The sequence below is a fragment of the Mustela nigripes genome, chromosome 4, assembly GCF_022355385.1.
Source record: "Mustela nigripes isolate SB6536 chromosome 4, MUSNIG.SB6536, whole genome shotgun sequence".
Lineage (NCBI taxonomy): Eukaryota > Metazoa > Chordata > Mammalia > Carnivora > Mustelidae > Mustela > Mustela nigripes.
In genome coordinates this window covers 50,322,971-50,340,958 of record NC_081560.1, presented here as the reverse complement: position 1 = coordinate 50,340,958, position 17,988 = coordinate 50,322,971, and the positions used below count along the sequence as shown (strand labels likewise).

Genomic DNA, 17,988 nt, shown 5'->3' with positions numbered 1-17,988 from the left:
AGTATCTCTTATTTTATAGAGAGTCTCAATTTGTCTATCAGTTCTTAAAAGGACCCTTCACTCTGAGAATCATGTACACAGAGCCAGATCTAGGAAAAACTGAGGATGTAACATTATTTAGCTCCTTTATTTTCTCTTTCATCTTAGTCTCTCTGCCAAAAATTTCTTTTCCCCCCTTTTATTCCCTCCAGAGCTCCCAGATTATATCTGGTCTTGTGACTTATTAAGTCATCTAAATTTACATATTTGTTTATGCTTCCAAGAAATGTTTTCATATATTGGGCACCAAACCCTGTTGTCTAGCGAGAACCAAAGAGAACTCAAGTCAGCTGCGTCAGATGGTGAAGAGCACGGAGGGGAGAGCGGAGAGCATGAAGAAGAGAGGAGCTGGAAGGAGGTTCTACTTCTCTGTGACCTCCAGATAATGTCCAGTGTTCTGAAAGAGTCTGGAAAATGACTAAACGTAGGTGGGGGAAATGACTTAATTGACAGCTATGGGCTTTACACCTCTATCATCATACTCACCAGCTATATAAACTGAGACGAATTATTTAAGCTTCCTGAACTCTAATTTCTTAATCTTTAAAATAATAATGATATCTACCTCACAGGTATTAGGAGGACTACATCAAATAATGTATGTCGCATATTAATAGATATACGAAATGTCTATAAAAATTAACGTTGAATTTTAAAAAACAGACATAAGGCAAACATAACACTCAAAGGCCAATTCAGGACAATATGAATTTGCTTATTTTTGTACTGAATGATTCAGAGAGAGACAAGGACATATTGCTCTGGTAAATGGTTATTTAAAAATAAAGTGTCTTAGCTCTAGGATCCAAAGGGAAAAACGTTTAACCTCAGAAAGAGCTGGCTTTTTAGCCAAAAGCATGGAACTAACTGTGAAGAAAGGGACGGGTTCACAAACTCTTCCAGAATCTCAAAACGGCAATGACAGCTACAAATAAAAGAAAAGGACATTTGTACACTAGCTCAATGTTAAGGCCCCACCAAATATCCAGGATATACTACACAGGATTAAATTATACACAGTCATGAAATTCTTCTGGCTCTCCCTTCAGATAACTTATATAAACATAAATTTTGAACTTCGTGTAAGGCCTTTAATGGACATGCCAGTCCCAGGGACTGCCATGCCCACAGATATTTCCTCCTTGAGAGTCCCAAGCTAACTGAAGTAGGCTTTTGCTAGATTGTTTTTGTGTTAAAGAAGACCACCAATTAGGACAGAGGTGGGCACCTGGAAACCTATGAAGTGTCTTGGTTTAAAACGTTCTACTTAACAGGAATAATTAATAAGGTAATTGGATTTTCTCCCTCAGGTGGTTGAATGAGAAAGAGTCAGCTAATTGGTAACAGGTGTAGACAAGACATAAAAGAGAACCAATATAAAATAGGAGTCATATTAATGGCGGCATGTTAGGTTAGCATCCTTAGATCCAACAATTCCTGCTGGAGGAGCAAACGTGCTAATCTGGCCCCTAGAGCTAGCTTAGACTGTGAATGGTGCTATTCTTCGAAGCCTGAATGATAACGGCCTCCATCCTTGCAATGAGTTTTTTCCAGTAAACCCCCACTACTTGAGATAGTGTGAGATCTCTGGTTTATGCAATCAGAGAGTAATTAACAACAGTCTGGGGACTGAAATAAAAGGAGACAGTCTCTGCCATCATTAAACTTAAATTAAGGTTGGGAAGACCGTGCATATTAATTCATGGAACGTTAAGTGCTAGGGATACAAAGATAAATAGAACATAGACCCTCTGCTCCAGTGGGAAATGGGCAGTGTGAAGGGGATGTGCAGCATGCAGAAAGGATAGGGGAGAGGCAACTCACTAATGGTTGTACCAAGAATCTGGGTTCTTTTTTTTTTTTTTTTTTTTTAGAGACAACAAGGTACATAAAAGCCTCAATCTTCTTTGTGTGTTCTCAGCCACTAATTGGTACTTAGGTGTAATAGTCCTAAATTTTGTTATCAGCGACTACAAATGTTCTGTGTGTCACTGCATTTTAACTGTTCAGTCAGGGTGATGGACTGTTCTGTGTCGTCCACAGTCTCTTTGGGGGTGATTCCGATGACTACAATGGGGTGAGGTTAGAAATTGTTTGTGACATCAGACACTGAGATTTAGGGGCCGAGGGCAAAGCTGTGTTTGAAAGAGTAAGGGCTTTGGACTCAGACTTGACTTTGAATCTTAGTTCTACCACTTACTAATGAGCAATGTAATATTTCTCAGCTTCATTTCCTGACAAAGTGTATTCAGTAATCCCCCCAGCCCTACCGTGCACAGGGCTGTTGTGTTAAATGAGACCAGGCATAGAAAACACCTGATACCCATGCAACTGGAGCACAAAGTCTCAGAACTATAAAATAGCTACCATTTCCGTTTTTAATAAAGATCTTTGACCCTGCTTACCAACAGTCACAAACTGACTCATTTATAATTTACAAAAGAGAATGCAACCTACAAAAGGGCTATGAAGGCTTTTATTTCAGGAATAATTGGAAAGACAGAAGGAAATATATCTATGAATGTCAAAATGAGCCTTCTTTCATGCCTGATTTGGAACTGACAAAGCACTTCAGAATTATCAACAGGGAGAGAGGAGGATTTAGAAGGCAGGCAATACTACTTTTCAGAAAACAAAAAACAAAACAAAACAAAGCAAGCCTACGTGGTTTCACTCTGGCCTGAGATGCAGAGGGACGCTGGTGTGGGGTCTGGAACTCAACACTGGCAGGTTGCAGGGAAGGAGAGAGGTCAGCCCTCTGTCATTGAAGCAGGACTTAGATACCGGGCAAGTTCCTTACAGAGGCAGGTCCCAGGACGGAGCTGGAGGAGAGCAGTTCGGGGGGCCTGCTGCTCACCACTCCCACATGGGGACCTGCCACGAAGTAGATTGCAGCTACTGTTTGAAGATAATGGAGAAGAAATCAGGTCTTGAAAAGATCAAATCTTAGAGAAGGGAGAATTTGAGAGAGAAATGAGCCCACGGTGTGTAGCTGCATTTTCTTTCTGGGCAATGACTCATTCTGGGTGTGGGTCAAAAAGCCTAAGAATCCAGGGGAAGTACTTGGGCAGCGGGCCTCTACTAAAAGGTAGAGAAACTTCTTCGGAATGAAGAAACGAAAAGTAGAAAATGGAAGGCTGAGTGTCTCTAAGAAGGGGCAAAATGTATACCAACATCCTGCCCTTAAGACATTTGCCAAATTTTCAAGCTGACCAAAGTCAAGGAGCCAAGCAGACGGGCTCTAATGAGCCCGACGGAGTTTGTGTCAGTCTAGGAGTGCTGAGCAGACAAGGGTAGAGTTCAAGACTCACCTTGAGCCCAGTCAATTCCCCATACTCGATCTCACCCAAAAGGCTGCTGGAACCCTAAATGTCTACACTTTAACACCAGGGTTGAATCAGATGTAGAAAAAGGCTTTCCAAAATTTCAGTCCAGCCTTGAGCCAGCTCAATCTCTAAACAGATTGAGATAATCAGCCTCCATTCTAACTACCCTGCAAAGAAAGAGGAGGCTATCTTCCTCTGGAGGCTTGGTTGTACCAAGAATCTGGTACATCTTTTCCTTTGCATTCACAGCTTGACTATTTGGCACAAGAGGCCTAGCTTATGGCTTGTCTCAGCTTTTATGACATGCCTTCCTCACGAATCTCAGTCATTGCGAGCTTTTGAGTTAAAGTGAGAGACTGACTCTTTCTTTCACTTGAACATTGAGAGTTCATTGTAGGGTTATTAATTGGCCTAACCTCAGTACTGCTGCCTTGAGGAAAAAGAGGCTCAAGAAGAAGGAGAGAGATGGGGAGACGACCAGTGGAACAGTCAGTCAATTGAGAACTTCTCAGTTAAGTTCTCCATCTTAAATGGGTGTGGTTTCTGGCACCACCCCCCCAACGATTATAATAGTAACATCAGTGATTACTGGTCACAGATCACTGTAACAAATGTAATAATCTGGTAAAATTTGAAATATTCTAAGAATTACTGAAGTGTGATATAGAGACACAAAGTGAACAAATGCTGTTGGAAAAATTGTGCCAATAGACTCGCTTAATGCAGGATTGGCACAAACCTTCAGTTTGTGAAAAAGAAAAATGTAGTATATGCAAAGTACAATAAAATATGATATGCCTGTCGATTTGCCCAGGGAATTGGAAATTATAATGATCATGACTGGAGTGGTAGTGAAGGGAGGCAGGGAAACTAGTTTTAAGAGTATGACAGGCTTTCTTAACATTGGCCGTATTAACACTTCAGGCCAGACAATTCTTTGTTGTGGGGACTGTTCAGAGAACTGTAGGATGTTCAGTAGCATCCTTGGCCTCTACCCACTAGATGCCAGCTGACAGCATCCCTCCACAGTGGTGACAACTAAAGATGTCTCCAGACATTTGCCAAATGTCCCCTCCCCTTGTCCGAGGTGGCACATTTACTCCCAGTTGAGAACCATTGTGCTACTACAGTAACACAGATGGAAGATAATGCAGAAAAAATTACGAACTGATTTGAATGACAGTTCATACATAGAAATGAAAATACGAAGTGGTGAGTGAAGAATGATAGAGTGGGGCAAATCTAGGATATATGACTAACCATATATTTCATATTTTGGATGCTATAATATTCAAGATGGGAAATATAAAAGGATCATGTTTTGGGGAAAAGTTAACGAATTTATTTTGGGATATGTTAGGTTTGAGGTGCCTGTATCAGTTTCCTTTTGCCATTGTAACAAATTACCATAAAATTGAAATCTTATAGTTCTGGAGGTCAGAATTTCAAAATGGGTCTCAGTGGCCTAAAATCAAAGTGTTGGAAGGGCTGGTTCCTTCTGGAGATTCAAAAGAGGAGTCCATTTCTTGTCTCTTCCAGCTTCTGGAGGCTGCCAGCATTTCTTGGTTTGTGGCCACATCACCCCAATCTCTGCTTCCATATTGCCTTCTTCACTGACTCATCAAGCCCACCCGAATAATTCAGGATAAATTCTCCACCTCAAAATCCTTAACTTGATCACATTTGTAAAGTCCCTTTTGCCATATGGGGTAGCTTTCACAGATTCCAGGGATTAGGGCATGGACCTATTTGGGTGGCCCTTTTTCAGCCTACTGCAGTGCCTAGGGGATAATCCAAACAAAGATGTCCAAAAGACAGTTGAGCTTATGGTTTTTGAGCTCAAGAGGAATTTAGACTGTAGATATAGATATGAAGTCCCTGGCAAGTGTGTGGCTATGCCAAAGGAGGAAATATAAAGAAAAATATCAAAGAGGTAACTGTGGGGAGTACTCTTATTATAAAGGGTGGGCATCTGTTAGGATTAGAAACAGCTGCATATAACAGAAACTTAAATAACAATGGTTTAAATAAGAAGGAAGTTTATTAAACTACTAAAGAAGTCTGGGTTAGTATGGCACTTTGACCACATCATCAATGTGTGAGTTCCTCCTATCTTTCTGCTCTGCCATTCTAAGGTATATGTCTTCCATCTCCAATGATGCAACATAGTAAAAAATGACTACCAGCGTTTTGCCATCCTATCTAGTTTCTAGGCAGGAAGAAGGGAAGGGGTAAAAGGGCAATCCTCCCAGCTGAGTCAGCTCTCTTTAGAGATTTCTTGTTAAGTCCCACCCAAATGACTTCGACTTGACCTACTGACCCCACCTAGGGAAGTTGGAGAGTCTAGTCTTTTATAGGTATATTACCACCCTAAAAAAAAGAAAGAAAGAAAGAAAAAAAATCAAGGTTTTGTTACTAAAAATGAAGGGGAGAATGGTATTAAGTAGGCAAAGAGCAGTCTCTTTGAGAATGGACAACACAGACACACACAAAACCAAAAAACTCTACAAATGAGGCTGACAAGGAATGATTAGTGAAAGAGGAAAGGAACCAAGGGTGGGGAGTTTGGAGCTATATCCTGGAGGGTGGCTCCCTGTCAAAAAATAGTTGGATTCAGAAATTGCACTTGCATGTAGAAGCCCAAGGATAAAGTCCTTAGCTGTCTACTTGCAAGATATTTTGCTGGAGACCCAGCACAGGTAAAGGGGACAGCTATTCCAGCTAAGAGGGTTTCTTAGAAAATCACACACCTTGCCTGAATTCTCTTGTATCTTCTAATAGAAGTCTTGGTTTTGAACTGCTTCATCAACTTCAGGATGGAGAACAGAAAGCAAACTATCAGAATTTTCAGGTAGGATATCCACAAAAAGAATTGGGCACATGCAGGCCACCTTTTGTTTTGCTATGCTAGAAAAGAGCACTGGAGTCTTTACCTTGATTTACAATACTTCACCTTGAGAGATACCATGTTGGGAAGGGGCAAAATGAGCAGGCCCTTCCTGTTTTTCCACTAAACATTGGCTCTTTAAAATCCCTTTCCCCCCTAACATTATGTACCTACCAAGAAACCAAGTATTTTACCCTACTCTGATTAGGGAGACTCACAAAAAAATCTTTCCCACAGATCTCTTCCCACTGTCGCTAACCTGGGTACTGTTTGGCTAGAATAGTGGTATTTTGTTAAAACACACATGATCCATCCAAACACAAGGTGCTGGTTTCTAGAATCAACATTCTTTAAAAATACAACTACTGAATATTCCTCATGGCAAGTTGTAACCACTGTGCCAAGACAGGACACAAGCACTAGGTAGTTCTTCCCAGGCAAGGGCCTTGCAGGTGGTATCTTACTAGGACCTGGATTAAGCCTCCAGGTAAATCCTTCTGGAAAGTGGAGCAGTGGAGGGCTGGAGTCAGCCTCTTAAACACTGCCCCCTAAACTGCTTTTATTCTTATTATTTACTTGAGAGAGTTAGCAGAAGGGGGAGGGAGGGAGACTGTGCTGAGCACAGCGCCTGATATGGGGTTTGATCCCCAGACTGAGAGACCATGATCTGAGCTGAATCAAAAATTTAGATGCTTAACCAGCAGCCACCCAGGTGGCCCTCTAAGCTGCCTTTAATGCACATGGTCCCATCTTGATTTGTCTCCTTTCTTGTTTACCTTTAAAGGTTCAGAATTGGCAGACAGGCATAATCCCAGTAAGTACAATATTAGTGGTATTAACAAGTTTGTCTTTGTTAGGTTGCTGGAAAAATTAGACACACAAGTGCATGAAAATTAGGTGCCCATTTAACCCTTTGACGACATCTTAGACCTCCTTCCAAATACCTCAAGGTAAATGGAGTTTGACGGATGTTGCACTTCATTGGTTCTTATTCCTGGTCACTATAATAGGGAATGAGGTATCTCCCAGTGAGTGAGTTACTAGAATTATGGACTGGAGTCATGGATACAAATCTTTAATTCCAGGCACTTCTCTTCCATTATACCACTTCCGTTAGGAAGCCTCTTGGTCTCCCTTCTGTGCAATCTGTCCAGCTATCAATTTAACAAATTGTACTTCCCACCCAATTAAAAATTAGCTATCATTTGAGTGTGCAGAGTGTTAAGCACATTCTCTTGTTTAACCCTTACAACAACCCTCAGGGCTATTGTAATTAATGTCAGTTTACAGAGGAGTTAACTTAAGGCACATAAGTGTTACTGTGCAGGACTCCAGTAGGTCCCGTCAGCACAGAGTTCAGATCCTTGGGCTGTCTTCCTCCAATACTCACCAAATGTAGTTTCATCTGACAATGATATGCTCCAACGCAGGGTGAGTGACTTAGAAAACCTATAGATTTTCTGTCCTATAGATTTTTCATATCCTACCCAAACTGTAAAGATTTTCTGTCTTGGTCCAAATGTATTATCCATGCTGAGCTACAATTTCATTTAACTGAGTAAGAAAAGCTGCATTTCCAGAACTTAGTGCATTTGTTCTGTTGGAGTTTGGGTACCAAAGTGCAGTTCCCACACTGAAATGAAAGCAAGCATTTAGCACTTCAAACTTCTATGGGTGAAGAGGCAGAGGACATAGGGTTGGGAGTTGGGTGTTACATTGATCATGCTGCTAAGTGTAACATCTGGAGCTCCTGTTGATGTCACTGAACATTCTAAATCATATCTGAATTAAGAATTGTTAATGGTGGGGGATAGGAGACAACAAAACCCTTCCTTCTAGTCAGGAAGTAAAGAATTCCTATCTGAAATGGGAGGCAAGGTCATCCATCTTCTGTGAGAACAGGGGAGAGGAGAGAGAGAAGCTTGAGGAGCATGATGTTATAAATTAACCATGAGGAAGACTGGGAGAGGAGGATTATAAGGACACTTGTGCTGGGTGTCTGCTGGTTCAGTTGAATCAGAGGTTTACAACAGTGCTGCCAATTGGCAGATGTGTGTGGATTTTTCCAGTAATGCTCAGATTGGGTGTGTAAGTGGACAAAGCAGATAGATGGGTTGCTCCCAGGCTGGGTGTGTGTAGAGCAGATGCCACAAAAAAGCAACACAGGTGACAAAGTAGAGGACACAGGCAACACAGTGATTGAAAAGATACACGGAAGGGAGCCTGGGTGGCTCAGTCATTAAGCATCAGCCTTCAGTTCATGATCCCAGGGTTCTGGGATCGAGCCCCGATCAGGCTCTCTGCTCTGTAGGAAGCCTGATTCTGTCAAATAAATTAAAAAAAAAAAAAAAAAAAAAGATACACTGAAATTGGCTAAGGAAGGAAAACCACAAGGGAATGATCAGGGACTGGGATTTTGAGGAATTCAAGCAAATGGAATAGAGATTACAAGAGACATGGAGTAGTAGGAGGCTGTATAATGGGATTTCAAATTTTAGAAGTGGAGTACTTCTGGAGCAATGACCAGTTTAAGTTGCAACCAAGAGAAAGCAGTACTGAATTAAAACCAAGTAAAAAATGTTGAGGTTATAGTGGCACTAAGGACAGGTTATTCATTCATTTTTATGCAGTTATTACCAGTATAATTTTTGTTTTTAAAGAGTAGGAACAGATTATGTAAATTCTCAGTTCAACGTAGTGAAGGTTCAGAAGTACAGGAAATAGCAAAGGGTCGACAAAGATATCACGAATCTCACTCGGGTAGTTCTGCCTGTGAGAGGAAGAGTAGTATTTGGAAGATGCCAAAACCACAATGGCCTCTGCTGCGGACAGTGTGAGAAGACAAGCTGGCCCCACCTTCGAGGCTGCAGAGGTTTAAAGGCTCGGAGAAGTTTTTATTTTTTTCTTTAAGATTTTGAGACAGAGAAAGAGTGGGAGTGACTAAGCATGAGGGGGCAGTGGGTCAGAAGCAGACTCCCTGCAGAGCAAGGAGCCCCAAGTGGGACTCAATCCCAGGACTCAGGGATTGTGATCTAAACTGAGGGCAGCAGCTCAATGGACTTGAGCCACCCACACACCCCTGGAGAAGGCAGTCTTCAGTAAGAAAAGCGAAGCTGGAGTTCTGTCAAGAGGCTAATAGATGACCCGGTTTATATGGATACGGAGTTTTAGAAGATAGTGTAAAAAGGCAAGGCTAGTTCATGCGATACTACTCCAAGTAATGCCTGTGTGACCTTTGACAGCAACCACCTCTCTGAGCCTGTTTAGATATAAAATAGGAATGATACTTGTCCATACACCTTATGAGGTAATGAAGATAAGCTGAGAAATCAATGCAATGAACTTTATAAAGTGATCTGAGTTATAGGGGTAGAATTTGGCCAAAATGTCATGTGAAAAAATGTATTTGGCTTAACAACAGATTACAGCTACGTGTAAAGATTCTATGATGCCTAGGATTTATTCCATATGGAGTGTGAAGCTACTTAGACAAAGGGAGATTAAAAGAAGGAACAGTCACTGGGGCGCCTGGGTGGCTCAGTTAAGCATCTGCCTTTGGCTCAGGTCATGATTCTAGGATCCTGGGATTGAGCCCCATATGGGGCTCCCTGCTCTGCAGGAAGCCTGCTTCTCCCTCTCCCACTATCTCTTTCTCACCAATAAATAAAATCTAAAAAAAAAAAAAAAAAAAAAAAGCAGTCAAGAGTATCAAAAGTTCTACACTAGCTATGACAATTCAATCACTGTTAACCTTGGAAGAGGTTAATTTTTCACTGTGACTTTCAAGGAATTTGACATGGTTATAAAATGAAAAGTATTCCAGGGATGCCTGGGTGGCTCAGTGGGTTAAAGCCTCTGCCTTTGGCTCAGGTCATAATCCCAGGGTTCGGGGATCAAGTCCCACATCGGGCTCTCTGCTAAGCAGGGAGCCTGCTTCTCCACCTCTCTCTGCCTATTTGTGATCTCTGTCTGTCAAGTAAATAAATAAAAATCTTAAATAAAATAAAATAAAATGAAAAGTATTCCAATGCTCACCAATTAAGTGCTTTCACAGATGTCAATGCTCAACAGCAATCTTATAATATAGCCATGTATGGCTATGTAAATTTAGCAATTCAAGGGCTTAATCACCAAATTTGACTAGTGGCTACTGTATTGGACAGCCCAAGTTCAATCCATCATCACAGAAAATTCTATCAGACAGTGCTGTTCTAGGCAAAATTCAGAGTGTAGGTGGCTCTTGGAAGAGACACTCCTTAAAAACCTGACTCACTTGTGATAGCAGCAAGCCACCTATAATGCAGCAACAGGCATGAAGACACGGGTTAGACAGTGCTTTTTAAAATTCTTTCTTAAGATTTTGTCAGAGAGCGTATGCACAGGAGCACACTTAGAGGGGGAGGGACAAAGGGAGATGAAGCAGGCTTCCAGCTGAGCAGGGGCTGGATCCCAGGACCTTGGGATCATGACATGAGCTGAAGGTAGATGCTTAACCGACTGAGCCACCCAGGAATCTGTCATTTTTATTTCTAGAACATATATACCTCACAGCTGGGAATCTCACTTCTAAATTAACTATAAGATCACCAAATGTTATATATAAATCACCAGGGGCACTTAATGAGTACCACTGTCCTAGAACACAGCAGGTACTTAGTAATTATCTCTGCTAACACAGGCTTTAGTTGATGTAGAAGGCACAGAAGTATATCAACTCTGGGCCTTCATGTCTTCCCATAATGATCTAGAATTCTTTTTAAGCTAAATTTCTGTACTGTCTCTGAATACCACTAACTTCTACAGTTAACAAGTTCTCTGTTAGAAAGGCTTTTCCTCTGAATTATAGCAGGCTTTCTTTTGCTTTCCCAAAATTGTTTCTGCATGTTTCCTGACTTCTTTGCTTACTTACATTTCTCGGATAATTAAAAATAAGATTCACAAGTTACAGATTGCTTTGTCAGGCCTTAACATCAACCTCCATCACCTCTGAAACAACTGACAGAGCCTCTTCCCAGTCTCTTTGTCCCATAGAGGGCCTTCATCACCAGACTTCCTTCCTGAGAATTTCACCACCTCCATAAAACTTCTAGGGCCTATTCTCAATCTTATGGCATGGACTATGTATGCAATAACTTGGTACACAAATTATAGTTATATGCCCCAAAACTATGACTAGAAGCACATTAGTCTATCCACATTTGGCATAAACACTCCAGTGGTCATTCTGGCTGAGGAAACTCTATAAAGATGAATTATTGAAGTGTTGTTCTAGTTCACGGCGTCCTAGGGGACTAAGAAAATACAAGTACTCTAACTAGAAGCACTGCTCCACAAGTACTTGGAACTGTTTCACTCAAAATTTTGGCATCAGTCATTAAATCAAGCACATTAGAAAAATGATTTGTGATTGTTTTTAATTATCTTAAGCCTTATCACATAATTTACAAATTTGTGCTGATGATGTATCTCCCATTTTAACCCTTCTAACGAGTTGGCAAAAGGACCATTACCAATCATACATATATGGTATTTCCACAGTTGTCTCTCTGAATAGCTATTTAGAAGACAATCCTGAATTATAACTTAGTCTGACTTAGTAGATAATTCACAAGCCATGTCTGCTGCTAAATCCTGTCACACTGAATTTTAAAAGCATCTGACCTTAGATCATCTATAAAATGAGAAGTGTTAAATAACTCTTTATTTAATATTATACATAAACCACACTAAAATGCCTTTCATTAAGCAAAAGGCAACATTTTAGATGCAGGAAATTTTAATTAAATTGGCATAGTTAAGAAAAAAAAAAAGTGGACACTGCCAGCTTATCTTCAACCCTTGCCTGTAACAGGCTAATGAACACAACCTGAAACACAGCTCAATCTTGCTGGTTCTGAGACAGTGAAGGGATTTCCTCAGTATTTAAATATATTAATATAACCAGTTATATAAATCTAAATATAAAACCAATCTCCTATAAGTTTAGAGATGGCATTTACCACCTCTGTGAAAAGTTGAACATTACTAATCAATTCCGATCATATTTTTAAAAGGGGAAAACTGACAGCACTTGCTGAACCAGAATTACTATCAAAGTTCAAAAAGCTGATCATATTCATTTAACCACAAGCCAACCTTATTTATGTCAGGACTGTCCAAAAGAAATATTCTATCAGCCATTCATGATCTGAATTCTGGTGTATGAGATCAATTGAACACATAAAAAAAAGTCATGAAACATTTTTGTTTTGCAATAAATAAGGCAATGGCCAATTATTACTCCTTAGTAGCTTTTTTGAGATAAGCTATCAAGTCTGCTCTTTCCCCTGTCTTCTTAATGCCAGCGAAGATCATTTTTGTCCCAGGGATGTACTTCTTGGGATTCTCCAAATACTCCATCAGTGTCTCCTCTCCCCAGGTGATGCCTAAAAAGGAGGGATGTATTGTTAAATATTTTACACTCCTGATAAAGGATTTACCATTGGTTATATTCATGCAATTTGTGCTTCTGTTATTTACAAACTGCTCCCTTACCTTTATTCTTGTTGGCATCCGTGTAAGAAAATCCAGGGGCCTGACCGGTCTTTCGGCCAAATAAACCATGGAGATTTGGCCCAGTCTTGTGCTTGCCTCCCTTTTCCACGGTATGGCACTGGGCACACTTCTGAACAAAAATCTTCTTGCCCTTCTCAACATCACCCATTTTTAAATCTAAAAATGAAACACTCAATTTATTACTTTTTCCCTCCAGGTAAAAATCCAGTGGAAAGCAATCAGTGGTTACTCCACTGACAATTACTACTGACTGCCAATCTAAGATATAAGAACCAGGATGAATCTCCGAATCTCGTTTTACTCAGTACACTTGCAACAAGACTGTAATACAGAAATCACTAGTTGGAAGGAGAACTTCCTTAAATACACATCCATGAGTGTTTATGACGGAATTAAACACCAAGTAAGCAAAGTGGGAGCCTAGTTCGAAATGGTTTCAAAAGTTGAGGTCAAGGTCACAAAGAGTCACAAATCTGAGTAAGTTGAAAACCATGATTACATTAAGCCAAAACCACCAAAATTTCAACCTTTAAGTAAGTCTAATTATTCATACTACAAATCGAAGCCACTTCGCTGATTAAGTTAGAATACATTTAAAAAACGTAAGTCGTGCTTGATTCAGGCCGCTCTGGTCACTATTAACTGCCTTACTGTGTAGGTGAGAGGGCAGTGGCGGGCTGCGAGGTCTCCCGGGGACACCCGTCCTCTAGCTCTGGGATCTCAGGAGGTAACCACGAGGTCACCCAATCAGGCCGGTTTCAAGGAGACTGATGAAACCTACCTTCCCGAGATGCCTAGGCAGGTTGAGGGGGAAAGCGGCAGGTGACCCAGAAGAAAAATGACCTCTTTTCGGAGAAGCAGCAGTTTTACCCTCCCTGTGAATGTGAGGCGCTACACGCGTCCCTCACATTCCCGCCCTCATCTCGGTTAGTTTTGTTTGTCACTTCCACAGCCCCTCAGCCCGGACTACGAGGGCCTGGGTCTCAGTCGTATTGTACCCAAGTCTCCTCCGGCTTTCACGACCCTGATCGAGTCCATGTCCCCACGTAGTCGGGCTTCCGCCCCATCTCAAGCCGTAACCCATCGGGTGCTGGCTGGCCACAGGCTGGGGTCGTCGTCACTCCCGGGCCTGCCGGCCTCACGTGGGCCTCACCCGCAAAACCCGGGCGCTGGCCTCAGCCTGCCCGCGCACCCTTCAACGTAGTCGCGCGCCCCCGCGCTCGGCTTCCCGCCCGCTGCGGCCTCCGCGCCGCGCGCTCACCGCTCTTTCGTAGCGCGCGAAACGAAGGTGTCCGCTCACAAACCGGACGTCCCGCTCTCTAAACCCAAGGACACGCCGGTCTGCACCTAAGTACCGGTGTTGGTGCAACCGAGCCTTCTCCGTCCCTTCGCGGCAAGACGTGCGGCTGCGCCGCCTGGTACGTAGTGACGTCACCGCGCCTCATTGGCTCCAGTCTCCAGGGTCTACGTCAATGACCCGCGCGTATGCCGGCTAGCAGGGTAGGGTGTGCCGGGCGGGTGCCCTTCTGCTCTCTTGCCGGCAGTTACGACAGGCCATTGGATGTACGACAACGAGGTGGTGCCGGAAGGGCTGACATCACCGTTCTGCCCGAGTGTGCATGCGTGTACCCAAGGGGAGGGTGGAGCGGAGTTGCGTGCTGGACCGAGGGCGTTATCCTGCCAAGGTAACTGCTCTAGTGCTCGCTGACGTAATGTGCTTAGAGGGGAGGTGTTTTGCCTGCCCCGAGGGGAACGCCCTGACTCTGGCGCACGTAGAGATCTTCGGGCTACGGTGCCGTCAGCTGACGACCTTTACCCAATTTATATCGTGTTTCCACGAAGGGTGCCAACCGCACCCAAAAGGGGTAGCCTGGAACTAAGAATTATTAAGAGTTGGACCAGAGCTCCTGCCGTGTTCTTGTTTCGCCTTCATTCTGATACTTGAAGTCGTGTTTCAAATCTCCCCTTGATGGACGCCCCAGGACTGTGGGATGGGGAAGGTTCTGCAGCTGCGGCAGAAACTGGACTGTAGGTCTGGCCCCACACCTGCCGGCTTCTTTTGTGCCGACAGCCGTCTCTTCCTCGCGTTTGCTGTACGGAACAAGGAGGATGTGTAGGCAACATTAGGAAGAAACATTTTTATGTGATTAGAGAATAGTTGGAAATCTAGAGAGGATTTGCCTCTCATCCTGCCTAGGTTGAATGATGTTCAACTAAGAGAATGCGGTTGGTGTCATATGAGAAATGCAGGTTTGGTACTACAGCTTCCAGTTACACTTTTCCTCCAGAACTAGCTCCCTTTCCAGACATGGTCAGTTCTACTGGCAGGTTTCTTCTTGACTCAATTGTCCCTCTGATTCAGACCCCAAGTCGTGAATGAATTTTTCCTCTTACATTCTAGCGCTGCCTGCATTCAGTCATGTTTACTGAATACATATTATGTACCTGGAGTAAATCATTGAGGACTCTTTCTCTGGTGGAGCTTACGTTCTAGTAATCTTTCTCCTGCCCCCAATTTAAGCAATAGATGTTAGATTGCCTTGCAACCTTTCCAAATTTCGGGTACTATGATATCTGCTCCAGACCACCCATCTCTCTGTATAACTGGATTCTTCTTTTTGTTTTCTGTGTCCTGACTTCCAGTTCCCTCCTCTATAATTGCACACACTACTGCTACAAAAGCGGGCTGTGAAACAGCAGAAATCACACTTACTCCAGACCTTCTGTGGCTTTTGGAAGCGACCAAGATAGTGAGCATTTAGGTGTACTGCTGAAGTAGGCTTATTTGACTAACCAAGTATTTAAAAGACCAAGCTTAGCAACACCTTGAAAATTTACCCTGTACTTTGGAAACCAAGTACTGGTGTACTCACCCATTTCCCTCCGAGAAATATGTGTGGTCTTTAAATAGGTATAGTTCTATCAAAATATGTTGTGTTAGTTATATCAGAAGTTGCTAGTCTTTTTTTCACAGAGGAGTGGACTCATGGGAAGTATCATTGTGCTGATACTGCAGATCATGTAGATGTAATATTAAGTCACTTGTCCAAGTGAATTGATTGACATCATTTAAAATTTATTCCCATGAAGGGGAGAATAGAAAACAGAAGTTTTTAATACTTTTAATTAAGAACATTGTGGATAGAGTCTTGTTATTGAGAGTAATGGGAAGATGAGGAAAGAGAAAACAGCAAAAGTAAATAATTGGCACATTCCTTTACTAAAGCAGATACCATAAATTATGTTTTATAATATCTGTGTATTCAAGTTGGAAAAGACAGATAGTACTTACAGTTTACTCAAGATACCTGAGAGAATTAGTTGAGAACAATAATATTCTGTTTTTTATTCTATGTCATGTCTTTTCCACCTACCTCTATCTTATCCAATAAGTTTGATAGTGGCTGGTAAGGTGTATAGCTATCATAAAGCAAATGCCTTTGATATTTCCTTCCACCAACATACTGGATGCCATATTTTTATTTTATTTATTTTTTAAAGATTTTATTTATTTATTTGACAGAAATCACAAGTAGATGGAGAGGCAGGCAGAGAGAGAGAGGGAAGCAGGCTCCCTGCTGAGCAGAGAGCCCGATGCGGGACTCGATCCCAGGACCCTGAGATCATGACCAGAGCCGAAGGTAGTGGCTTAACCCACTGAGCCACCCAGGCGCCCCATGGATGCCGTATTTTTAAAGACCCTTCTGATGAAAAAGATCTAATAAGATACCTTTCCCCCAGATCAGAACATTTAACAATGTCACATAAAAGAAAGAGAAATCGGATTGGAGGCAGGGGTGATGTGGGGAACAAGAACTGAAAATGAACATGGCAAGTTTAAGCTGACTTTAGGGCCATCCTGGGGACTTTTGCTGAAGTAAAAGAACTTTAGGCTTTAACAGCAGCTCAGCAGAATGAAGGTAAACATCATAAAAGAGGAGGTAGGCTTGGCTGAGACCCCAGCATAATGCTGAAACACTTGAATCCAAAGGATAAATTATAGTCTGTTAACCAGCAAAGGGAAGATCCAGGTTAGTCTTGTTAGTCTTGTTTGGCTTGGCCCGAGATGATGTAAGGAAGAACTGACGTTCTTTGGGTTCGAAGCAATTGGCCAACAAAGAATTCTTGAGACGTCTTTGATGCAAAAAGGTGGTTTTAGTAAAGCACGTGGGCAGAACCTGTGGGCAGGAAGAGTTGCACTGGGGTCATGAGGAGTGGTCCATTATATACTGTAAAGTTGGGAGGGGTTTAGGGAATAGCATAAGTCTCTAAGGAATTTGGAAGCAAGGTTTCCAGGACTTTGAGGGGGCTAGCTATTGTTGGGAAAGGTCATTTATTACTGTTAATAAAACCTTAGTCATAAAGCCCTTCAGATTTATATCAGTGGGCCTATGCTTGGGGCAGGGGTGCTTGCCAACACGCATCTTGGGGGGTTTAGAGAATAAGTAACTTTCTTTTCTTTCTTTATTTCTTTCAAGATTTTATTTCTTTGACAGAGAGAGAGACAGCATGAGAGGGAACACAAGCACGGGGAGTGGGAGAGGGAGAGGGAGAGGTAGAAGCTGGCTTCCTGCTGAGCAGGGAGCCCGATGTGATGATGTGATGCAAGTGTTGATCCCAGGACCCTGGGACCTTGACCTGAGCCACCCAGGCGCCCAGAGATAAAGGAAATTTCTAAAGGATTTTTTATATGTTAAGTAGATTTACAGGATTGGGGGGCGGTGGGACGAGGAAGTCTTTTGCCCTTAGCAAAGTATTAATATCGATGCAGTTGAGTCCGTAGAGGACTGTCACTCTGCCAATTTCAAGGACTTGTCAATAGGCTGTAGGTAGTAAGGAAATTTAATAATTTTTCTTCTTTGTTTCCCACATCATTAGGTACTGGGTGGAAGGAAAAAGTATTCCCTGAGAATTCATAACTGCAGGTCAGCCCTCATGCAGTTTTAGGGTTTGATTTTACTCTACCCACATGGTCTGGGAAATCTCTAGCTGAAAAGTTAACACAGTAGTTCTGGATGAGCAGTGTGTTCTGGTGTCTGGCAGAAGCAAACATAAATCTGTAAAGGAGTATTTTAACCCAGGCTCTCAGGATTCTCATTCTCAGTGGGAATCCTGAGAGCCTGGGTTCTTAGGCTTAAGAAATGCCAAGCATAAGATCATCATGAAAAACAACAAAGAGCA

At 42.3% G+C, this 17,988-nt stretch overlaps 1 protein-coding gene and 1 long non-coding RNA gene across 4 annotated transcripts in view; one reads left to right on the top strand and one right to left on the bottom strand.

Annotated features, from left to right (window-relative positions):
• Positions 1-11,640: 11,640 nt before the first annotated feature.
• Positions 11,641-14,173, bottom strand: LOC132015876 (cytochrome c). Its single transcript, XM_059396711.1, has 3 exons — positions 14,069-14,173; positions 12,787-12,963; positions 11,641-12,677 (listed from the first exon to the last, which is right to left on the bottom strand). Exons 2-3 carry the CDS (start codon positions 12,953-12,955, stop codon positions 12,529-12,531), a joined length of 318 nt encoding a protein of 105 aa, XP_059252694.1. The 5' UTR covers positions 12,956-12,963; positions 14,069-14,173; the 3' UTR covers positions 11,641-12,528.
• A 121-nt stretch (positions 14,174-14,294) lies between these two features.
• The window catches only part of LOC132015877 (uncharacterized), a 55,848-nt gene continuing 52,154 nt past the window's right edge, over positions 14,295-17,988 (top strand). For all 3 annotated transcript variants that reach the window (XR_009403811.1, XR_009403810.1, XR_009403812.1), the window contains exon 1: positions 14,295-14,492. This is a non-coding gene — a long non-coding RNA (uncharacterized LOC132015877). The remainder of the gene's footprint in view (positions 14,493-17,988) is intronic.